General features: G+C 38.0%; 1 protein-coding gene across 3 annotated transcripts in view; it reads left to right on the top strand.

Moving 5' to 3' along the window:
- SWI3C (SWITCH/sucrose nonfermenting 3C) overlaps positions 1 to 26,308 on the top strand; it is a 157,501-nt gene that overhangs the window by 20,859 nt on the left and 110,334 nt on the right. For 2 of the 3 annotated variants that reach the window (XM_089393066.1, XM_089393067.1), the window contains exons 3-6: positions 672 to 1,216; positions 1,492 to 1,867; positions 1,990 to 2,063; positions 2,429 to 2,574. In XM_089393066.1, coding sequence (XP_089249192.1) covers positions 672 to 1,216; positions 1,492 to 1,867; positions 1,990 to 2,063; positions 2,429 to 2,574 — 1,141 coding nt within the window. The remainder of the gene's footprint in view (positions 1 to 671; positions 1,217 to 1,491; positions 1,868 to 1,989; positions 2,064 to 2,428; positions 2,575 to 26,308) is intronic. The other variant, XM_089393069.1, reaches the window with a different exon arrangement.

Raw genomic sequence — 26,308 nt, forward strand, 5'->3', positions numbered from 1 at the left:
TGTCATATGGCAACAATAATACAGTAGATGAGTATATTGTAAGCATAAATTTCTAGTTCGAGGCATCTGGCTGCCAATCAGCAGAGGAAGCCAGAAGCCCATTGTGATAAACACATTGTGTTCAAATTTGATGTAGGGAAGATGAAGCATGCATTACTGTTTAATAGTTTATAGTATTTGCCGACCATTGCGAATGACCCTGGGAAACCATTATTGAGAAACACTAAACCATTTCACTGTTTTTTATATGAATGCTACATATCACTGTCAAACTTTGCTCATTACTTAATTTCCAGGGCTTTATGCCCACTAGGGTTTTTTGGCATTGCTACACCCTGTTTCAACCTTTAAGCCAGTGCCTAATGGACATCTTTCACTGTTTTTTATCCCCTTCAATCTTGCTACCTTCTGCTTTTATTGTTTTCGTAGGCCTTCTTCTTCTATTGTTCTTGCAAGGTTGCTTAAAAGTTGAATTGGTTGAGTTGGTGGTTTTGAACATAAAATATCTAGTAGGCGCATAGAGGCATGCTATATAGTATAAACCAGTTGGTTAGTAGTTTAACAAACTGGATTTGGATTCTGGAAATCTAGCCTTATAATGCGTCTTTTGAATTACAATACAAAACTCATTGTGCTTTCATATTGTTCAAGATTACTTGTCTGTGTTGCAGACTGGTTTTCACTTAACACTGTGCATAGAATGGAGCGACAACTAGTTCCAGAGTATTTTAGTGGGAAGTCTAGTGAGCGGACGCCGAAAGTATACATGGAACTCAGAAACACTATTGTTAGGAAGTATTTGGAAAATCCGGAAAGGGCTCTGTCATTAACTGATATTCAGGGACTGGCTAATTTAGACACAAAATATTTGTCTAGGATTTTTGAGTTTCTAGATCATTGGGGCATCATAAACTACAGTGCAACAAATGATCCAAGGAATAATGGAACTTCATGTGCAGAAGCTAAAGAGATTTTACAGGAGAACACAAATGGGGAGGTACAAATTTCACCTGGCTCGTTGAGGAGTATCCAGAGTTTGATTCGTTTTGATGCGCCTCGTTCTAAGTTCAGGCCAGCTGATGTCTCTGTCTCATCTGGGTGCTCTACTGGGGTTATTGCTGATTTGGATCGTCGAATTCAGGAGCGTCTTTTAGAACATCGATGTACTTCCTGCTCAAAATACTGTTCTGAAATTTTTTATCAGTCTCAGAAAGAGGTTTGATATAAAGCAACTTATTCTTATCATACCTGTGAAATTGATTACAATGTCTATCATTGTTGAATATTCCTCTGTCACTGCAGAACATAGTTTGTCATAGGCATACAGTTCTAGAGATTGCAAACTTTTTAGGTGTGCCTGTCTCTTTTATCATACTAGATGTGTACAAAGCTTGCAATTACAGCTATCTTTGAACACTGGAATTTTTGGTTCAACAATTTTCTATGGATAAGCCTTGACAGTATCTGTTTTGAATATTCCTGTTTTGGCAGACAGATGTAATATTATGTTCAGATTGTTTCAGTGATGGGAAGCCTGTGATTGGAATGGCAACAGTTGATTTTGTTCGGATGGATGGTACAAAAGATGCAGGGGATCTTGATGGCAATAACTGGACCGATCAAGAGACACTGCTACTTCTTGAAGCATTGGAAATGTATAATGATAATTGGAATGAAATCGCAGAGCACGTAGGAACTAAGTCAAAAGCCCAATGCATACTACATTTTATTCGCCTACCAATGGAGGATGGTTTACTTGACAACATTGATATCCCTGACACTGGCTTAAAGTCTCACGCTTCATATGAAGCTATTGAAACTGGAAAAGCATCATCTTTAGATGTGAAATCCAATGGAAATTCTACAGGTATCTTGAATTTCTTTTGGTTGCATTCATGATATGATATCGAGTTTGAATTTAGAATAGGATGGCAAGCATGTTTTAGATGCATTAGTGGATGTAAGCTGTTGTCTTTCAACCCTTTTCAGGTTCCTGCCCTGCAGAACTTGAATCAGAAAACAGAATTGCTTTTGCAAATTCCAGTAATCCAGTCATGTCCCTGGTATGTTACGTGTACATTAACTTTTGGATGGTACCAAGTCATAGTAACTACTAACTATGACTTTTTTAACCCTTTCAGTGGTCACAAGCTTAATCAAGTCATATATTTTTGTGTGGATAGCAAATTATATGCCTCTCATTTATAATGTAATTTTAGAAATAAATCTAGCAATTGTATGATGTGATAGTGGAAAAACTTCTCAATGATTTTAAGCTTTTAAAATTGTTTGAGAACACATTGTCCATGTATTAGTAGACTTGATGATTTTTGGTTGCTTCTCATTGTAAACTGAATGGAGGAAATGCCTTATTAAGTTTGCTTTATTGGAGAAAAAATTTCGTATTCTAATAACAAACTTTCTTTAGGTTGCCTTCCTAGCTTCTGCAATAGGACCACGTGTTGCTGCAGCTTGTGCACATGCAGCTTTAGTTGCATTATCGAAAGATGACTGCACTGCAGGAACTATCGGTGATAGCTCCTTACATAAAGATGGTTATGCTCGTGGTGACAGGTGGACACTATTGTTCCTTTTTCGCTTTAGTGACAATTCTGGTCTTTTTCTGTAATTTGTTATTGTACTATAATACTATATGGTGCAAACTTTTTTATTAGGTTGAAGAATTTTGGAAAAGTTAATATTATTTGTCATACAACCAATCAAAAACACATGTAATGAGCATAAATAACATTCTGTAAGAACTTGTAGTTTTTTAATCCTTAAACTTTATTGAGGAAACCCCATCGGCTTTTTTAGTTAGTTTAGAATATGCACAAGTTGCATCCATTCTGTGACATTTTAGATTTAGTAAACCACAATAGACATCAAATTGGTCGCTGTGACAACAATTGGAATTCAAAAAATAACTGAACTGAAGAGCTGTTGGAGATGCCTATTCCCTCTTTGTGGATTACCCCTTCATATGCTAGCAGAAGCTTGATACTCCTTGGATGACTTGAATTCATGATACTGCGGTAACTGACCTATAAGTTCCCTTTTCAATTCCACACATCATATTATGTTCTTGTGGGCTAAGCAGGGTTTGATGTTACCTATCTCAAGATTCTCCTTGTACTCTTCTATTTCTTTTCAGTTCTTACAGAGATACCTTAGCACAACTTTAGCTCACTCATTGTTGCACTTTTAATGTTTCAATGGCCATTTATGGCTACTAGTGTATTTAATATTTTTATAAATAAGCTGAGTTGTTTTTGATATTTTCCATTTCTGACAAGGATGGTAAAGTTACTATTTATTCTGGATATGTTGATGATTTAATTTATTATATATATTAATAGTTTATTTTAATTTAATTCTTTATGAATGAGTATGGATTCCAAACCATTGAAATTAGTTGACTTAACTCCATTTTGAATGAGTTAGTAAGACGAATTTCATCTTTCTCTTTGTTTACTGCTCATGTACCTTGGAGTCGGAAATAATATTCCACCTCCAAAACTTCTCAACAAGTGTTGGATGACATTTCTAAAAGCCGAGTTGTTTTTTATAATTTCCATTTATGACACGGATGCTAAAGTTACTATTTATTCTGGATATGTTGATGATTCATTGCATGATGCTATGATTATATCGTTTTCTGATTGGAACAGACTCAACTATGATTATCTTTTCTCCTAAAGTACCTTCCATCAGGGGTACCTATAGTCTTGAGCTTTGGGCACTGACCTAGATAACAAAATTTCCTTTCCCCAATCTGATAAAACTGCATGTGAAGAGTTTGCACTTCAGATAAGGCTGGCTCATTTTCTTTTCTCCAGCTTTAAGAGAACCTCATCTCTAAGCAATAAAATAGCTGAGAGGGCCATAACTCTGAAAAAATTATTTCTCTCCACAATAATGAGGGGGATTGGATTAGACAGAAGTCACAGCATAGATTTGGTCTTCAAAGAGCTTTTATTGTTTGGAGGAATATTGAACTCCAAATAAGGTTCATTATGTTGACTTGGACTTGACGAGAGCCAGATTGTAGGGCTTGTTGGAGGAGACATTTGCATTAGGAAGTGTCATGGAAATAGTCATATGCTTCGTCAATGTGGTGGACCTATTTGACATGCACACTGTTTATGTTATGTAGACATAAAAGCAACTATTGGATGCGGAGATGGAAAAATTCATATATTTGACATTGTTAGGCTGCAAACCTATAAGTGTGAGGTGCATTCCATTAATAACATAGACATATAAATACATGTTTTGTGACCTTTGGATTATTCTTCCAATATGCCTTGGACTCTCAATGACAATTCATACTCCTTCACCTTAACATTAACGGATTAGGTGTCTAACAATTCCCCCTTAATCCGAAGGGGTCTTTGTGAGTCCAAGTAGGGAGTTGAGGACAATTGCTAATGGCTGAAGTGCTCTCTAAATCTGGTGGTTTTGGCATGACCACAAATGCCATGGCTAGTAGAAGCCAAAGTTTTCTACTAAATGGTGGTTTAAGGCTGACGACCAACTCTGGTACTTGGCTGTAATGCTCAACAATTTCTAGAACATTTCCAAATTTGGCTAGAAGTTGATGTCTTCTATGGATTGGAAGTGCTTACAAATGGTGATTTGAAGATGAACGCAAATTGAATCACGCTCATGGCTTTGATTCTAGCTACGACTCTGATTTTGGTCCAAGCTTGAGGCCCTAGTTCTAGATGTCGTTAGGGCTCTCTTGTACATGCTTGATTGATAGGGCTTCGAAACTAGAAGCCTCACCGTCAATCACTTATATCAATCCTTGCCTATTAGATACAAGGTGAGAAGATGAATATCTTTCGTCATTGCTCACATGGATGAACGTAAAAAACTATGATCCTTCATGAGGCCAACTCAACGAGGGTGTCAACTTCTACCAAAAATGCACCTGTTTACTGTAATATTCCTTTCCGGAAAATATTCAAAAAGTTCAATAAATTTCTGAGTTTGTACTAGAGATTTCAGCGGTGTCTTTTGTAGAACAGCTAGACACTGCTGTAGATGTTATCTAACAATTGCCACCTCAATAAATACACAGTGAATAAAATGCACCCAAGTGAAACCTCCAAGGAATTCAATATGATATCTTAATAACCAGAAATTTGCATACAGCTGATATACGTATAATTTTTGCCACAATGACCACACAACACTACAGAAAACAAGTTCTGGGAGATACACATTCTGTTATTATTTAATAGCAGACAAAGATGCAAGGAAAATAGAAAATTGGAACCTGGTCTATTAGCTCAGTTTTTCAATGCTTCTTTTTATAAATGCAGCCTTTATACACCAGCAATATCACCAAGACTTGGTCTTGAAATGGCACGCTCTCTAGAGCAAGTTTACAGCAGCTTGAATATGCACAGGGAGGAATCTGCTTCCTTTGTGTCTCTTCCAATACTCGTAATTAACACAGGGGCAAGGAATTGGTCTCCCTGGGTGCAGATCTAGTAGCATTCAACTCATAACTCAGCCTTTGATTTATATACATGCCCACACAGCAAGTGTAACCAGAATCTCGTCCTCTGAGTCGACACTCAAACTCCACTACCACAGAACTTGTCCAAGGTGAATGAGTGATGGCACGGCCTTCTTTCAACAAGGAAACTCGACCCAAAATGATGATAACTTGACCAGCAACCAGATTTTTCTCCTTTTCCTTCAGGGAAACTCGTGTTAGCAGTGTGGAAATGTCCAGCAATTATAAGGGGAACACGGTTCAGCTCACCCTTCAAATCTTCTCCACCATCCTTCAGAAATTCGACCCATGGAACTAGTAACAGTATGGGGTGTAGCTCAGTCCCTTTTTGCACCCTTTCCTCCAGCAAATAGATTCCTCAATGACTAGGGAAATCGTTGCTCTAGTGGGCCTTCTTCAACCTGAAAGAATAAGATAGAGAATACCAAATAAGATCATAAAATCAACTGATAACACAAAGATACCTCAATATCCTTTAAAAATCTTGTTCTCCTTTGAAGCTCAGTGGTGAAATCTGAGTGATTTCACTCTTAAATCCAAATTAGGGTGTCTAGTTTCAACACCGAAGTCTGCTATGGCGGATAGGGTTCCAAAACCCTAAGTTTCTCCTTCAAATTCTCCCCAAGAGCTCTTTCTCCCAAAAACTCAAATGCACAAATGAACGAGGAGAGACCCCTCATTTCCCTTTTTTTATAACTAACTTACCTTTACCCTCCAATTAAATATTTAAAAGCACTTTTCCTTTTTTATTTAATAAAGTGGCTTTTATAAACTAATTAAAGTCACTTTTAATGCCGGAAAATGCTTAATTCAACTCTGTGGTCACAATGACCACTCAAAGCCCCTTTTTATCATCTTGCCTTGTAGATCTTTTCGCCCCGATTCCAACGAGCTATTACAATTTACACTAAGGTATATCTCCAAGTAATCAGCGTGAAACACCACCTTAAACATAATTAATAAAAATATGCGTAAAAATAACATCCTTTTACATAAACCATTGGAATGCAATGGAACCAAGAGTAACCCATGCATAATTGATCTCGATGATGAAATATGGTAAGCAACCCCATTCAGACCCATAAAACTCCTCTAAAACCCCGTCCGAGGCCACCAATGGAGTAATTTTGCTCCTATAACTAGGCTAACACAAGCTCTGGAAAACCCTCCTAACCATCTCACCAAGTAATCCAAAATTTGGGGACATTACGTTTACAATGCAAATTAACTTTCAAGAAAACTATTTGGAAGTTGCCATCATTCTTAGACTAAGATATAGAAAGATAATAATCCATATACTATGCTCCAATTTATCAGGACATTAGTATGAAAATAAAGCTAGAATCACTTTGGTGGTCAATATGAGAATACTACGGATTGTTGTCGTAAGAGAGAGCCAAATTCTTGTCCTTTTATAGGGATACAACATTTTGAAGTAGCACAAAATGATGATTGTTAGGATCTGGAAGTGCATTTGCAAGAAGCCTCCTCTTAGCATCCATCATTGAAATCTTTCCCAAATCCACTTTTTGGCTACAGATCTTTTGTGATTGGAAAAAAGAGTGCTTTACTTAACTTAAGAAGTAGAGGCCTCAAAAGGGTAAAAGATGCCACTTAAATAGAGATTCGAACCCTCATTGATATCGTGGGTAGGGTATCTTGGATTGAACTCGCAACGAAAAGTATAATGACTCGATCTAGGCATGGAGGTGAAGAGATCCACACGATCTTGGAAGCATCATTTGCACCTATACATTTACTTAAAGGGAAAACTTCGCCTACTCAATGGCAAGCAACAATGACCATTCATCATTCAGTTTAAAAGAGTGAATATCAATTGCATTGAGTTGTTGTACAAAACCAACTAATTTTTGCTCGGAGGCTATGGAGATCACAACTTTTGGTTTCTACAATGAAGAAGAGGAGAGCGTTGAGTCATGGGAAGAGTGGAAGGGGCGTGTAGCTAGGGCACAAAAATGGTGTGAGTGTTGCGCATGAGGGTTTCTGACTACTTATACAGATACATAACACGAATAGGTCTAAAAGAAGAGCACACGGTTTCCTGACGAGAGAGAAATGGGTGTTAGAGGAAATTGGCACCAAGTATAGAAAGTGTAGGAGAACAACTACTCATAAGTAGATTTGATAGGGCAAATTTGATGGGATTGATAGGGGCAATTTGATGGGATTTTGAGCAAGACTTGCTTTGATACCATTGTTGGGTTGCTGACTAGAAATGAAGATAACTATATGCGTGAGTTGTTTTTCATTAACAAGATAAACGTATAAATACATGTTTTGTAACCTTTGAATTCTTCTTTCGAGGTACCCTGGACTTCTAGTGACAATTCATATTCCTTCACCACAACCCTAACAAATTAGGTGTATAACAGATATGTACAATAATCAATGCTCTCGTATATTTAGACAACATGGTGGCGTTGTAACTTGCCTCTCCATAGTTGATGTGCAGTTCTCAATCAATGGTACTTCCCTTGGGTGTTGATTAGTCTTAGATGAAGATTCTAGACAGAAAAAAAGCATCTCTTAGACAATGAACTCCAGTGACTAGTGTAAGTTGTCTTTGGGTAAGCCAAAGTTCTTCCCAAGGTTTTTAGCAACAACATTTTTCCATGCATACAATTGTGATCTACGGATGGTTGGTTATCTAATGCAATGGACATAATCAAGGAGAACAAAATAATACATTGTTCGTTGTCCATATATATATATATATAATTTTGTTAACAATAACTAATAAATTATATTAGCAAACTCTGTGTAAGAATACATCGTGATTACATATGAGAATCCGTGGTATAATCATTTCCTAGAATTGCTTTGAGGAGGTATTATGCTTGATAGATTTTCTAACCTAGGACCATAATATAAAATAGCAAAGAGGTCTCTAGGTAAACTCTCTGTGGAAAACATCCATGAACTTACACCTTTTTGATTGCATATTAGGCGTTACAATATATGTATATCATTGAAAACATCTAGAGAGGCTATGTTGTCAAGAGAAGCAACCAAATTCAGATCAGGCAGCACCGAAGGCGGAGAACAAATCAAATTGACTAAAGATATTGAGGGAAAAACTAGGTGGGCTTCCACATGCTATAAGCTTGCCAATTTACTTTTGAGACTATATCATCATTTTGCCTCTGATTTAGGTGTCAATGTTCTATTAAAATTTCCATTGTTGTTGTTATTTGAGTGGCTAGTTATTCCATATGCAGAGTCAAAGCTAGAAGTTGATACTGAATCGACCACATTATCATCAGACATAGAGTAGGTCCTTCATCTCTTGTCACTCTTAAGTTCTCACATAGAACCTTGCGTACCAATGAGATTTTCCATGGTGCTAACATAGGTGAAAAGGGTCGGCCCAACTAATTTCATGATGAGGAATTGAAGTTCAACTTGCATGCGATTTGATTGATCCTAGATCTCCCATGCCTGAATTGAATGCCATCTTATGTCTATGCCCCCTTTGTTCTTCCCCATGGTGTTCCCAGATGTGGAAGGGATCTCCCCGCAATGCCCATAATGAGTTCATAATGTTGGAGTGTCGAGCTATGTGTTGGTTAAGCCCTTGATGTGATTGCTCCTTTGTCCTTTTAGCAAAAAGTTCTCCACGAGTCATGACATGAGTGCTAAGGGACGAGATGAAATTGAGTGGAACAGTTAACCCACAACGCTTTAGGTGGATGAGTGATTGCTTGGTTGGGTAATGAGTCCATTGATAAATTGAGATCCCAGAGTATATGTACATATTGATATTCTGGGATGAAGGATAGACTTGACACAATTCTTTTGTAAATGGATTGTAGTTTTAGATCTAAGGGGGTGGTGCCAAGGTTTATGTGCCTTATAATGTTGTTTGAATCTCCCACAATGACTAACTTGTGGAGTGGGGATTTCTTGGTGAGATTTGTTGAATTTTGAATCTATGTTCGGTCTTCATAATTAATACTTTAGCCCTTGAATTATGTAAAACATGTTCTTCATGTCATTTTAACCCTTGCAATATATATAAGACATGTTCTTCATGTCATTTTCAATAAGGAAAATTTTGAATTTTTAAATTTGAATTTTTGGCTCCAAGCAAAGTCAAGTCTGCCTTCCAAGAGATCAAGTTGGCCCCAAGCAGAGAGACACCCATTCAACCATCCAGAATCACTATATATATGCCATTCGACTTCCTCCTCTTGGGCAATTTAGGTCACACAAGATAAAAGACATCTTCTGGGAATCCAAACGAAGAAGAAGACAAGAAGAATGAAGAAGGACGAAGATATGTCAAGCATTCTCTCTCTATTGTTTGACCTCACATGTGAATTTCTGAGAGTTTTTTGGATAACGGTTTCTGGGCAGAGGCCCGAATTTCTCTGCAACAATAGGACCGATTTTTTCAAAACATAAGGACGCTGAACTTCGGCTTAGACAGATCAGATTCAACGGAGTTTGTTGGGCAAATTGATGACTTGATCAACATAAGGGATGATTGACCAGGTTTGACCAAGGCTATGTTGTTGATCAATTTGATTTTATTCTTGACTGGAAGAATTAGATGTATCTCTTTTGAATTGAATAATTTCTCTAAGGAAAGGGTTGCTAGGTTTTTCCCCCATTTGGGTTTTCCTATGGTAAAACTCTTGTGCCTCTTGCTTGGCACTCTCTTTATGATCCTACTGGTATTTTGTTTCTACTGTCGAGATCTTGTGTGTAATTTCTTTAGGATAAATGTGAATGCAAGGAATATTAATATGAATCATAAGATGTAATTATTAGATTAGGAGATCCTATGAAAAATCAACATGGTATCAGAGCTACGGTGTAAGAGCAACCAAAAGAGAAATATGGTTTTGAAGACTATTCACTGAAATATTTTGTTTGTCCCCTAAAAGAGGTCCAAATCCTCTCTCTATGACCTAATCCCATAATCAGAAGCATAAATAAGGAGCCACAAAACCTCAAAGTCATTTCATAGCCAGAAGGAAGGCAAAGTTTATGGTTTGATCTGTGATGAGAAGAGGGCCTAGAGGAAGTACCTATGTGGAAAAGCCAACAAGGTGTCTCTTGTGCTTAAAGTCTATTGAAGTTCGTTTGCACAAAGTAGATTGGCGAAGGCTTTGGTATAGTTATTGTTTTAAATACGTTGCAGGAAGTTAGATTCAGTTAGGTTACACTGATTCAGATTGGGCAGGCAGTGTTGAAGATGGGAAAAGTACTACTAGTGATTGTTTTTGTTTGGGATCCATTATGGTTTCATGGATAAGCAAAAACAAGACTTGATTGCATTAAGTATTGTTGAAGCTGAATATATGGCATCCAGTGAAGTTAGTTGTGAAGTGGTTTGGCTTCGTAAATTGCTTGCTAATTTGTTTGAAGGACATTTGGATTCTACCATAATATGTTGTGACAATCAAAGTTGCATAAAGTTGTCAGAGAACCCGGTTTATCATGCGAGGACGAAACACATTAATATCAAGTATCACTAGATTCGAAGCATGGTGTAGGATGGAGCCATGAAGCTACAATGTATCTCCAGTGGCGAACAAGTAGCAGATGTATTAATGAAGTCCCTTCCTAATAGGAAGCATGGGTATTTTTGAGACAAGCTTAGGCTTGTGGATATCTCCTCCTTGGTTGAGAGGCGGTGAGGATCTCCTCCCTGGTCGAGAGGGAGTGAGGATGGACACCATGTTCTCCATGTGTCACGTACTATGGCCAGGACTAATAGCCATAACCCTAGTGCATGAGCACTAGTAGGGAGAATGGTGGATTGGATAAGCATCAAGGATGTACATTCTTGGGTCATGTATTGTGGTTGACTAGGATTAACATCCTAAGTTAGATACATGGACTTGGTAAAGAATGGTCCGAAGGACGTACTTTTCCTTGGATTGGGAAATGATCTTGTGAGGTCATACCTTTGGAACACCCGGGTGGGGTATGTGCCTTGAGAGGTGGTAGTGTCCAAATTTATGCCTCCCAACATTGCGCTTTGATCTAGTGGAGAGATAGAGCATCCTTGTCAAGGCCTTGTTATTTTGACAATGTTGGTTATGATGATGTAAATCATCATTGATGCTTATCAATCCAGATCCTTTCTTATATCAATATTTCAACTTGAGAATATCCTGTTGAGTCATTATGAATACCTCCCTAGTTAGAGGGAGTGTTGAAATTGTAACTAGTGTCGGTCTTCATAATGTAATTTTATCATTAAAATTTTTATGATATCATTGTTATTATTATTTTATTTTTGGTCAAAGCACATTCTTCATGCTTATAGAGTCAAAAGAATAAAAAATAATTTATTATGAATAAAAAAAATGTATTTCAGTCAAGTCCCATTTGGACATTTGTAAGAAAAGAATTTGAATTTTATTTTTGAGTCAATAGTCAACACAAATACCAAGTCGGCCCTCCTTGGACAAGTCGGCCTATGTGGCACCTATTCGACACTCCTAGACAACTATATATGAGTCAACTTGACCTCTTGGAGAACCATTCACTCATCACATAATCATCTATCTATTTATGCAATTAGTGAAGAAGAAAAGGAGCTGAAGTTAAAAGAGAGAGAAGCAAGTCAAAGGAGTTGAATTTTTCGGCCCTAATTCTGCTCACATTTGAATTTTCTGAGGCTACTTCTATGGTATTGTAGGGCTGAAATTCAGCCTTTATTGTAGGGCCGAAATCTGAAGTTTGACCAAATTTGGAGAAGGTTGACCGACATTGACTTTGTTTATTGGAGGGGACTTGGAGGAGGGTTTGACTTGGAACCTTTGTGGCTGTTTTGGTCTTGGTCATGGGTCCTGGATATCTCATATATCTGATTCTATAAGATTGTTGGGTTTCCCCCATTGTGGGGTTTTGCCCTGGCTTGGAGCCTAATTTCTGATGTTCTTTGTCTCCTTGTGATCTTTATGCTTTGAACATTTGTATAATTTCTTGATGAAGAGAACATAATAGTAATAAGAATATAGTTAATATTCACAAGTAATTTAATGGAGGAGGAATCAAGCATTAAACTACATAACACAATGTTTCTCAACAAAAGGAACTCTGTCAGTGAAGACCAAGTATAGGTCTGGTTGAAAAGTGTATATTGATTTCTAGTAAGTGTTGATCTCTATATGTCCTGAAGGATGAAAATTCATTTGTACAAAATGTGTCATGAAAAACTATGGACTGCTTATCTGTAGCATATAAGCTACCTTGGTATTTGAAAAATAAATGACATCGGCATAAACCTTGAATTTGGACAATGAACTAAGTGTGTTCGGTTCACTAAAATATGATATAGGTTGAAATCAGTAAGCTATGTAGGACATCTCCTTTGAGTTCAGTGCCGCTCTGAAGTTGGAAGTCTCTAATGCAACGTACTTTTTACTACAGTAATATATCTTGCATTGCACAATAATGATTATGACTGTGTTGACTGAGATGTGGTACAAAACTTTAGAAATATGGTAATTTTGATTTAATCTCTGACTAATTTACCAAGAAGACAAATTACTATGATAATCTTTTGAAGAAGTTATTCAACCTTTGAGAAGTTTGGCTAATAACTCTGAAGATCCTTTTGAGGTCACTTGTTGAGACAAATTAAATATTGAATGCACTTGGCTTAAGTGCCTTAAGTTCAATTTTGAAAAGGGGCATTCAAAATGCAAAAGAGGCCGAGTACCTCATTAGTGTTGAAGACTGTATTTCACTTAAAGAACGAAGACAAATTGTTACCACTGCTACAATGATTTTGAAGAAGCCAAACTACTTGAAAGGTCGAGCCATTTCCAGAATTGAAGATTGTCATTACTATAATTGTTTTGAAGAGACCAAAATACTTAGTTTGAAAATGGTCGGGAGATATCATCTCTGTGAACAAATTCTACAGATAGAATTTGCTAATTACTTTGAAGGAAGTTTGGATCTTGCTCACGCCTCTTGAAGTCTTTCTTAATGAAGCTAGTTCTCTTGTAAGATGCTAATTTGGATACCTCCTTAGAGATTTGTATCAATGATTCTACTTACGATTGTTGAAGGATGTTTGTAGGAATTTAAAGGGTAAGTTCCTCAGACAAAACACCAAAGGACACCGCTCACAAACAGATCACAGATCAATACACCAGTATTTTGACGTGGTTAAAACCCTCAAAGAGGGAAACAGTCCACGGCCTGAGCCAACGCGGCCACTTCAAGGCAATTTATTAATAAAAGAATGAAAATTTACATAAGCTTCTCTCATGAACGAATAACCTACAAATGACCCTCCATGCTCTTTAAATAGAGATCATGGACCAATCGGGCGTTAAGCCACAGATCAAGTGTCGGTAATACCGAGGAGAGAATGAACCGTCGGATCACTATATATCGTGACCGTCGGATTGTAAGTTACAAAATGTACATAGTAAAGAAACACACTTTACCTAACTCTATACTAGACCAAGTTATACTTAACTATTTCATATGTGTCGGAATATCCTAACATCCCCCCTTAAGAACAACTTGGGATAGGATTGAAGGATTTACAAATATGACACAATAGGAGAAGGAAGGAGGCACTAGAGCCTATCCCTCCTTAGTGACAACTTCCTGAACTCCAACCATAAATCGAAGTTTAGTGAACTTCACCTTTGTAAAGATGTCTGCAACTTGATCATCTGTTGAACAATATTGCACTTCAAGAACATGGTCGTGAATGAGCTTTCTGATGAAGTGCATGTGCAGTTCAATGTGTTTGCTGTGCTGATGTTGGACTGGATCTTTGCATAGTTGAATGGCACTTTGATTATCACACCAAAGTGTAGTCGGATGTTGCTGCTGAAAGCCAAACTCTGACAGGATCTGACGAAGCCACAAGGCTTCCTTACTAGCTTCTACGGCACCACGATAGTTTGCTTCTGCTGAAGAAAGAGAAATGACACCATGTTTCTTGCAAGCCCATGTAATAGGTCCTGAACCAAGAGTGAAAACATAACCTGCAGTAGACTTCCGATCATCAGGGTCACCAGCCCAATCGGAACCAGTGAAACCAACCAATAGAGGAGATGCTTTGGCACTGTAATGAATCCCAAAATGAACTGTACCTCGAACATAACGAAGTATTCTTTTAGCTGCTTTCCAATGACTTTCACGTGGGTTTTGCATAAACCGAGCAACAAGGCCAACAACAAAGGAAAGGTCAGGACGAGTATGGGTTAGATACAAAAGTTTTCCTACAAGTTGACGGTATAAGGTAGCATCAACTTCAGGAAAAGTACAAGTGATTGAAAGCTTGACTCCAGACTGAAAGGGAGAAGGGGCTAGCTTACAGTCTTCCATGTGAAAATGGCGTAGAATATCACAAGCATACTTGGACCGGGAAAGGGAAATACCTTCCTTGGATTGCAAGACTTGAAGACCAAGAAAATAATGTAAGTGTCCTAAGTATGTCATTTCAAACTTCCTTTTAAGGCTAGACTTCACATGGTTTATAAGGTTGGGATTGCTACCAGTCAGGATAAGATCATCAACATAAAGAACAAGAACGATAAGAGACTTGCCCACTTTCTTGGTGTAGACAATATTGTCAGAATGACACCTAGAAAAGCCATTTTCTAAAAGAAAGTTATCCATTTTGGCATACCAAGCTCGGGGAGCTTGCTTGAGACCATAAAGGGATTTCTTAGACCGACATACAAGGCTGGAGTCTGTTTGTATAAAGCCAATAGGTTGTTCCATATAGATTTCTTCATGCAAGTCCCCATGCAAGAAGGTAGATTTAACATCCATCTGATGGACTTCCCATTTGAAAGAGGCAGCAAGGGAAAGAACAAGGCGGATAGAGTTCATTTTGGCAACAGGGGAGAAGGTTTCAGTGTAGTCAATGCCTTCAACTTGTGAAAAACCCTTAGCAACAAGACGAGCTTTATGTTTATCAACTTTCCCATCTGGTCCATACTTGGTTCTGTAAACCCATTTGCATCTAACAAGTTTTCGTCCCTTTGGTAGAGGAACAAGATCCCATGTATCATTTGCCAATAATGAATGATATTCTTCATTCATAGCTGCTTCCCAATCTGGATGGCCTGAAAGCTTCTGCAAAGGTGTCAGGATCATAATTCACTGAAGCATGAGCCAGTAAAGAAGAGGCTCTATCAAACTGAGAACGTGTACGTCGCTGATTTGTAGGATCACCGACAAGATCACCTGTTGCATCCCGAGTAGCACGGACCCATTTTGGAAGCTGAGGAGCTGAAGGAGGATCCTGAGAAGGTGGGGGAGGATTTTCATCCTCGCTTTCATCATATGAAGAAGAAATATTTTCAAAAGTAGAAGAGATAGGGAGAGGTGGCACATCCGCCGAACTAGGCTCGTAGGCCGATATATTTTCAGCAAACTTTACATCTCTTCTAATGATAACATTTTTGGACTTAAGTGGAATAAGTCTATATCCTTTGACATCTTCAGAATATCCAACAAAAATACATTTTTCACTCTTAGGTTCTAAAGCTTTATGTTTGGGCCCATGCTTCACTTCCAAAAACACGAAAGTGACTTACATCTGGTTTAATTGAGCTCCATGCTTCTTTTGGAGTGATATTCTTTAAAACCTTAGTAGGAGTGCGATTTATTATGTAATTTGCACAGTTAATTGCTTCTGCCCAATAATTAAGACTAAGTCCTCTAGATTGAAGCATACAATTAGCCATTTCCTTTAAGGTGCGATTCTTCCTTTCAGCTACACCATTTTGTTGTGGAATATATGGAACAGTATGTTGCATTTGAATTCCATTCTCTGTGCAAAAGTTGATGAATTTGTTGTTAACATATTCTCCGCCATTATCAGATCTTAGCTTAAGAATTTGATGTCCATATTGTTTTTCAACAAAGGCCTTAAAGGCCAAGAACATGTTAAATACTTCACTCTTGAGATTTAAGAAGTATACCCAAGTGCGTCTGGAGAAATCATCAATGAAAGTTAAGAAATACTTATAGCCAGAGAATGAAACAACTGGAAGTGGACCACATAAATCACTATGCACGAGCTGTAAAGGGGCTGAGGCGTGCCAAGAGGCACGTTTTTTCAAAACTATCCTGATGATGTTTTCCGAGTACACATCCGAAACAAACACCATCTTTGCAAGATACCATTGGAAGACCTGTCACCATATTTTCTTTACATAGATTCTGAAGGGAGTGATAGTTTAAGTGACCAAATCGCTCATGCCAAAGTTTGCTCACTTCATCATTATGAGCAACAAATACCGAGGGAAGATTTGATGACCCAAAGTTGTGAAACTTATACAACCTTGTAGAATCATCAGCAATGCCAGTAGCTAAAATCTCTCTAGGATCTCTCAGGTCCTTAATTACAACATTGTGAGGTGAAAATTCAACGATTTTACCTTCACCTGAATGAGTTATCTGATATACAAATAGAAGGTTGCAGGATAAGGTTGGAACACATAATACATCATTAAATTGACCATTGTCTATATGAATAGTTCCAGTCCCTACAACACTAAGAGATCTATCATCACCAACATATATATTTTTGGTGTTACAATCATTTAAAGAAGAAAACATGGCTTTGTTTTTGGCCATGTGATAAGAAGCTCCAGAATCAATGAGCCACTCATGAGAATGAGAAGAAGAAGATACATTTAGTGCATAGCCAAACCGAGATGCTTGACAACCACATGCAAAAAGTGCCATTCCTGAAGATGAAGTTGAAGTTGAAGAGTTATCCAAATGGATATTATGCTTCTTCATTGCTGCTTCCAAGGCTTCCATCTTCTTAAAGCATTTGGATTCTAAGTGGCCATCTCGATTACAAAAGTTGCAATGTCTATCAGTCTTCTTCCCTTTGTTTTTATTTGTCTTATCATTTTGTTGAAATGATTTTTCATTTTGAGGTTGAAATTGCTTAGGACTATTGTTTGGTTTAGGACCATTCCTTTTAGGATACAACTTCTTAGGATTGTTTGAATTTGGTTGCTGCTGGGCGGCTAACGCTTTCTTAGAAGAGTTTCCAAGATTAAGAAGACCAAGGTGTAAGAGTTTTTCTTGTTCTCTTATTAAAGAATCACAAAAGGAATCAAAGGAAGGGGACTTGTAGGCTTGACCTTGAGAAATGAAGGCTTCTCTTGTAGAATGGAAGGTGGAAACAAACACAGAATAGGCTGGTCCCAACTTAGTAAGAATGGAGTAGATAAGGCTACTATCTTCTTTCTTAACCTTAACACCTTCCAAGAGAAGTCTAAGGGTGTTGAACTTGGACAAAAAATCTTCAATGCAAGAAAAATTATTGGGGTCCAATGTAAGCAACTCATTTTCAAGTTGATGGGCTTTAAGTTCATTTTTAATTCCAAAAACTTTAGTGATCTGTTTCATTGCTTCTTCAGGAGTATCAAGTTCTGCAATATGGAATCTAAGATCTGGAGAAATAGACATCCCTATCAACCCACGTGCTTGATCTTGCCTATTTTCCCATTTAGCTGCCTTATCTTCATCTTTCGGTTTGGTTTCTTGGCCTAAGGCTATTCTGTAGAGACCTTTACTTCTAAGTAAATCCACAATGTAGGACCACCATTGAAAGTAGTTGGTGCTGTCAAAAATAACTTGGCATGGACTTTCCATTTTAACAAAAAACTGAAGCTATAGATGCTGAAACTAAGTGTTCCAATGGAAAGATCTCGAAAAATTAGGCTGGTTAAAAAAAACGGCTCTGAAAACTGCTTTCGGATGAAGAAGTTATGGCTTTTTGAAGAAAAGTTGATGAAGATGCCGACAAAGTGCGGGAATGAAAAATCCGCCCCCACAAAAAGGAGACTTGAACTCAAAACCTCTACTCTCATAAATTAGCTTTGGACCAAGTGAGCTATACAAAAAGAGAGGGGGGGGTTGAAGCTTTGGGTTGCGTGCTTGCTTTGAGAAAGCTCTTTTTCCCTACAAAACAAAAAACACAAAACCCAACACGGACATACAAAAAAAACGAACCTTGCGGCTCGAAGTTAGCTTTAGCCGAAAACTAAATATTTTCCTCAATGTTTTTGATTTTCCGAGATCACACTAAGGCGCAACGGAAAAGAGCATACACATGAGAAAAATCTTTCTTTTCTGTTTCTGATTTGCCTAGATCGCACAAAGTCGCGGGGCAAAGAGCATACACAGAAATGAAAGGTATAGATCCGGTAATAAAAAAAGGCTAAATAAACCGAAACCGAAATAAACAGAGAGAAAATAACTGTAAACTGCAAATAAACACTGTATACTTCCAGATCTTAAAAATGACGTAGCTAGGGCTACCGGAAACCTTTTCGCGTGAAACGAAAGGGGTTCCTCACTGGAACAGATGCTCCCAACACAACAGAGCAGTCCTCTCGGCCCGAAAGCAGTCAGAAACAGTAGATCTAGGAAACGGTAGTCGGATGCAGTTCTACCGGCTTCAGATTTGGATTACCAACGGATGCGGCCCTCAAATAGCTCTGATACCATGTAGGAATTTACAGGGTAAGTTCCTCAGACAGAACACCAAAGGACACTGCTCACAAACAGATCATAGATCAATACACCAATATTTTGACGTGGTTAAAACCCTCAAAGAGGGAAACAGTCCACGGCCTGAGCCAACGCGGCCACTTCAAGGCAATTTATTAATAAAAGAATGAAAATTTACATAAGCTTCTCTCATGAACGGTTAACCTACAAATGACCCTCCATGCTCTTTAAATAGAGATCATGGACCAATCGGGTGTTAAGCCACAGATCAAGTGTTGGTAATACCGAGGAGAGAATGAACCGTCGGATCACTACATATCGTGACCGTCGAATTGTAAGTTACAAAATGTACATAGTAAAGAAACACACTTTACCTAACTCTATACTAGACCAAGTTATACTTAACTATTTCCTATGTGTCGGAATATCCTAACATCCCCCCTTAAAAACAACTTGGGATAGGATTGAAGGATTTACAAATATGACACAATAGGAGAAGGAAGGAGGCACTAGAGCCTATAATGTTGTTTCTTCACTTTTGCTTATATCAAGATGAAACATCCCTGATTGTTTGATGACATGTTGGACTTCATTTTTGGACATTTGGATATGGAAAAGAAAATTTGCAAATTACAAAGTTTGTTGAACTGAAGAGGAGAATTATAAAATTAGTGTTTGTAAAATCCTAGAAGACTAAAAGTCCTGGATGTGAAAGCCCTAAGATTTGTGGATAAAACCCTAGAGTGGGACCTCATCGATGATTCTGTTGCATGAAGAAACCCTAGTAAAGGAAGGAATGGAAAGCAACATTCTGATGATGAAAAGGGTGAAGGGTTTTGCAGATGGATGATTTTTGCAAGATGGCAAGGATCAGGAGGGAGCTGAAAAATTTCCCTCAATCCTCAAAAGATAATGAGGATTGTAGGTACATATTGAAGGCTACCAATGCTGTGTTAACAATTGGAAGTAGTGGAAGAATGAAGCAAAGCTTGTGACAAGAGGACTCTCCCAAAATCAATGATTTGTGTTGAGAGATATTGTACTAAATGAGATTCGAGGTTAGAGGGAGCAGATAAATCAACAAGTTTGAAGTATATCTTGGTTGTGCCAAGTGGAAGTCAGTGGTGACTTCCAAATAGATCTACAAGACCTAACGTGCAACAGATGGTAGCATAGATTGAGATTTGAGACTAGAGGGTTCTCCCAGAAAGAGGGAGAGAATCATGAAAAGCCATTTTCTCTAGTTGACAAAAATTGAGGAAGAAGTGTACTTTGAAGATAGAAGATTGCAACTCAGACTTGGATTGATGGATCAAGGTTGATCCTATATGATTTGTTTTTGATGGAAGCAGAAGGACTCATGTGTTAGTGGGAGCAACTGTGGCAGAAAGGTTAACTTCAGTAACAAAGGGAGCAGACAGGGAGTCGTGTTTTAGCTTTAGAGGGAGTTGACCTTTGAATTCGAGATGAAGGACCTATATTTGTGCATTACCTCCTCGATCAAAAGAAGCATACCATTGAGATCCCTCAGAGTTTTGAGATGATGGACTATCATTGAGATTGTTAGGCTAGATAGTTGATGTACTATAGAAACTAGAAAGCTGTGGTGGCAGAGGGAGCAACCAGGATTGCCTAAGTAGGAGTTGTTTCAAAAAGAGCACCTAGTTAGGGTAACAAAAAAGTATCCGATCTATGGTTGAACCAAGGTATGTGTCTTAACATGTGTTGAAGTACCAACATGGTACAATTGGTTATGGCACAACCAATTATGGTTTGAGGTTTCTCTCAAACAATTGGAGTACAATTGTAGGGATATGCAGATTCAGATTGGGCAAAGAGTGCAAAAGGTAAAAGAGTTCATCAGGATATTGCTTCAGTTTGGGCTCCGTTATGATTTCTTGGATGAGCAGGAAGCAAACATCTGTTGCACTCAATACTGTTGTAGGGTTGTCTGATCAAGTGTAAGTAACGACCATGATGACAGGGCAAAGCACAGTGAGATTTAGTATTGAGACATGGTACAAAAGGAAGCAATATGGCTCCAATACTATTCTACAGTGAAGCAGATTGTTGACAAAGCCTTTGTTCCAGGATGAAGTCTGTATACTTCGAGGACAAGCTTGGAGTGATTGAGCATGTCTCTCTCAGCAAGAGGGAGTGATGAAATTGCAACATCAAGGACAGTCATTCTCCCTAGGTCAGGTTGACCAGGATTAGGGATAATGATCCAAAGTGTAATGTGATAACATCGAGGACACACGTTCTCCCTAGGCCAAGTATGTTGACCAGGATTAGGGATAATGGTCTGATAGAGGACAATTGTTCTTCTTGGGTCAAGATGTTGACGAGAAGAATGGTCTTAGAGGGCCATAATTACTGAGTTGAGTAGGTGCCTTTCAACGCCAGTTTAAGACTCTCCAGATAGGTTGAGTGAGCACATTTAACATCAGGCCTAGAGTGAGGCCTTTTGTGTTTCACCATGGGTCAAAGATGTTGACCCAAGTGATGGTGAACTAGGACTAGTCTATATACCATGGATCAGTGGCGTCAACCTAAATTATGGTGAAGAGTTGATGCTAATGATGCACCATGGGTCATATTGTTGATTTACCACGAGTCAGAGTTGCTGACCAGAATTATGGTAATTGAATGATGTTGATGCTAATGATGAATTTTTATAACCTTTTCTTAGAGAAATTTGTCAACAAGAGAACATCTAGATAGTCATCATGAATACCGCCATAGCTAAGAGGGAGTGTTGAATTTTGTAGCTATGGTTGGTCTTCATAATCAATATTTTAGACCTTGAATTATGTAAGACATGTTCTTCACGTCATTTTAACCCTTGAAACATATATAATGGCACAAGTGGATACATTAACCTTTTAAACCAATTGTTGCATTATTTTATTGTTAGTTCAAGGAGTGGGTTTGATTCAAAGGGATCAAATAATTTTTAAAAAGGTTATTCAAGCATGGAATTCTTCTCGGGGAATTGATCCACTTCTGTGGGGTTTATTTTTATTATATTTAATATTTATTGTACATGTGGCAAAGCCACTTTTATTTTATGTTCATGTAATAGTTATTTAGTTCTATAAGTTAGATTAGATCTAGTTTTTTCAATGCTATATCGAGGAACTCCATGGAAACTATTATTTTAATGTAAAGGAAGTTCCTTACCTCCTCTATATAAAGGAACGACTTCATCATTTGTAAGGCATGGTAGAATAGTGGGAGTATTATGGAAATATTTCTTATGTCTATTGGGGTTTAGTGTTTATTATGTAGTGTATGTTTTGACAAAGAAGGTTTTTATTTATTGGTTTCATCTGCAGTACTTTTAAGGGATTTAACGTGTAACTGATTCAAAATCGCTATGAGGCTTAATGAGATCAATCCACTAAGGGACAATGTTTTCATGTGGATGAGGATGTCTAAGACATTGGTCTTCATGTTCCCTTTGTTGGTGTGAAGTAATCGTTGAGCCTCTTTGCTAGGTAGTTCCATGTGGGGGTTTCCTTGGTAAATGGTGGGTTTGTTTCATGCCATAGTTGATTCTTGTGCTGAGGGTAATCTTTTGAGGAATCCTCTCTGAGTCTCTAGTGGGGTTTTGAATTTATAGTTTACCTTGATTAGTTGAGAGAATACTTGAACGTAGATGCTATTCTCTCTCTTGATCCATTATTTTGAGTCATTGGCAAAACGAAGGTCATTTTTCTTGATATCCTCTCGTCATTGGTCTTCCCTTCGACTCCATTCCCCTTGAATATTGGCACTGATCTTTACATCCCTCCATCACTAGTCTTAGGTCATTCTTCTTGATATCCTCTCTTCATTGGTCTTCCCTTGACTCCATTGCCCCTGAATATTGTCACTGATCTTTAAATCCCTCAATTGCTAGTCTTTTCTCTTCTCTTAAATTCAATTTCATCGTTGGGTTACTTGTGATATCACCTTCCTCCTTTTTGTTTATCCCTAGTGATTCTTTAGGGAATTGCCCCTTGAGTTAGAGGGGAGCTGGCCTAAAGTGGCCGAGGTAGGTCAATGAGTTGACAGTGGGTGATCTATTAAGGTTCCATGTCGATTGTACGGTGTGGGTTAGAGATTTTACCATTCTAATGTACAATTTGAGCGGTAACATTTTGTCATTGTTGTTGAGGATAATGCTCAATCAACCCAATATTTTAAAGATAATTGTGAGTGTGTTTCTCGACACTCTTGCATGGTGACTCTGTGAAGGAACAGAGCCCTTGTTCCTTATAGTCCTTGAAGACTTTGTTGGATGTGGATGGTGAGCACATCTAGTGATTGTGAAGGCTTGAGAAGCAAGCTTGCATGGTCACTCCACAATGGCCTTTGTGTAGGGCATAAGTACTTTTATTGTGGATTTATATTTTCAGTCTTATAGAAATAGAGAAAATGCAAGATCTCCCTTCGTTTGTAGAATGTCTTGGTGCTCTTGATTTTTAAAAAGTATGGGTTCCTCCACATAAAAGGTTAGATGTAAATATTAATGAGATACCAAAGTTTTATGGGAGTAGAGATTCTGTATTATTCTACTTCTCACAATTCCTTTGTTTTTGTCAAAGCTTGTTATTGTTTGTGAGGATCACATGATGGAGAACTTTCAATTTAGCTTTGACGATGATCAGAGATTTGGCTCAAATGTCTGGGTAGAAAGCATATCGCACCTTTTCCAAGATTTTTGGAGGCTTTCTATAGACTATGGGTCTGGTATTATAGTTTGCAATGGTTGTCTGTTGTTCACCGAATGAAGCAGTTCTATGAGGTAATGAAGCTCATCAATGAAGTAGCTATTGAAGATCAAATGAAAAGGGATCCAACTTCAGCCCTTATTTATGAAGAAAGGGATCTGTTCAGCTTTATTGTAGAAATACCTTTTGCTGAAAAAGATTTCCCTATTGAATAGGTTGTTCCGGATCAAAAAGAATAACAAGATATTGATGAGAACATTCAGTTGCAAATTATTCCAGGAGGCTCTTATAATGAATTTTTTGATGATTCCCCTGCTTTTGATGAGGGAATGGTTTTAAGCTGTACGGATGATATTTGCAGCTCGGAATTTCATAAAGAAGTTTCTAGTTCAATGCTTAAACAAGAAAATTAGATTTGGGCAACAAATGGTGGCAGTAATGTTGATATTTTCAGCCATCCTTTTAAGTCCAACTATTGCATATCTTACGGGGAATCTGGTTGAAAGTGAAGATTTCAGATGTGAGTTTGCAGTTCACAGTCCCATATGTGAAAAATAAATCAACATTTTTAACCATCTGGAAAGTGAAGGGACAACAGTCCAAAGGGATCTTTCAAACCCTTCATCTGAAAACCATGGAGCAACAAGTAAAGAAGAGTAGATTGGTGTTACAAAGACATTTATATCAGATATGCAACAAAATGTTGAATTTATGCAATTTTTGGAGGAGGACAACAACTATATCAGCCTGCTTCAAGGATATATTGACAAATCCTGTTGCAGCTCCTTTCTATTTGCAGGTTCACTAGAAGACATCGCTGTTATAACTTATGTGGGTTCCCATGTGCATTTCAGCTTGGTGGTCACAAAGTTCTTAGCACACAAGCAATAAGTTTTCAGTTTGTCTCTGTTGTAGATGATGATCAAGCATGGAGGAAGAAGGCAGTGGACTGATGCAATGTTGAAATGGCTATACTGAATTTTTGGCTTCATCTAGTAGTGGCATCTATAGTATGCTAGAGTAGGGTAGGAGATGAATAAGTCCACTTGGAAAATGATAGCAGCATTTTGTTTTGTTTTGGGTTGTTGCTCATGCAAAGTGATTGGAATATATTTAATAAATTCATCCACTTAGTTGCATTTTTTCCATTAAATTATTTAGATATTGGCACAAGTGTACAGATAAGCGTTTCCAACCAGTTGCATTATTTTGTTGTTAGTTTGAGGAGTGGTACTGCTTTAAAGGGACGTTGGGTATATGATTCAAAGTGATCCAACATGTTTTAGAAAGATTATTCGAGCATGGATTTCCTCTTGGGGGGATTGATCGACTTTTGTGGGCTTTGTTATTATTTTTAATTGTACACCTGGCAAAGTCACTTCTATTTTATTTCCATTAATAGTTATTTAGTTCTAGAAGTTAGCAGAGATCTAACTTTTTCAATGCTAGATCTAAGGAACTCCATGGAAATTATTATTTTAATGTATAAGAAGTTCCTTTCCTCCTGTATATAAAGGAAGGATGACTTCATTTGTAGGGTTTGGTTGGATAGTGGGAGTATTCCTCTCCCTGTGATTTAATGAAATCTTTCTTGGTATTTATTGATGTTTATTGTTTATTATGTGATGTATGTTTCAACAAAGAAGGCTTTTCTTTCTTGGTTTCGTTTGCAACATTTTAAAGGCTTTTAATGTGTAAGCGATTGAAAACAACTGCAAGGCTTAACGAGATCAATCCATTGAGGAGTAGTGTTGTCACATGGATGGGGATGTCAAAGACATAGGTCTTCATGTCCCCACTATTGGTGTGAAGCTAAGAAACCAGATTCGTCCTAAACCCTTTGTGTGTCCTGAATCGATCGAATCAGACATGATTCGGTGGGACACATGTCCTCCGATTGTGTCCGGTTGTGTCTGGGGAATGAGTCCATCGTGTCCCGAATCTGGGACACGTGTCCCTTAAAGGTCGGTTTGGGTTCATCCCTCCCTCACTTTTCTCTGTCTCTCTTGTTGTTGGTGTGTGGGAGCGAATAACAAAGGGGTTGGGAGTATTTTGGAGGCGATTCGTCTTATTTATAGGTAGAGGGATGAGTGGTTGAAGGGAAAGAGAAAGATGTGGGATGTCTTTCCTGATGATATGGGTTCGGACAACAGTGTTGAGTTGGCATTGGCCAACTTGGATCTTAATGAGCCAATGCTAGAACCTGTCACTTTTGGTGATGGTGATACTGTTGAGGGGTCATTCTCCACACCAAAAGATGCAAAGATGACATTGGATACAGAGGAGGAGGATGCAACAGAGGAGAGCAGTGGTGACCATGATGATGACAGTGACGCTGATTTTGATGATGATGATTGATGACTCATGAGCTACCTATTGCCTTGAGGCTTGTAGTTGTTTTGTATTTGCTATTGGCATTGCTACTACCTATGTAACACATTTTGATTTTGATGACTTAATGAGAAAATTGCAGTTTCTTGTCTTTCTCCTATTGGATCATTGATGAATTTGTCACAATTGTATTTGTATGCATAATGTTACTTTGTAAAACTTACATCTAGAT

Source organism: Pinus tabuliformis, chromosome 1_1, assembly GCF_031772625.1.
Source record: "Pinus tabuliformis cultivar Carrire ecotype Pingquan chromosome 1_1, CPIR1, whole genome shotgun sequence".
Taxonomy (NCBI): Eukaryota; Viridiplantae; Streptophyta; class Pinopsida; order Pinales; family Pinaceae; genus Pinus; species Pinus tabuliformis.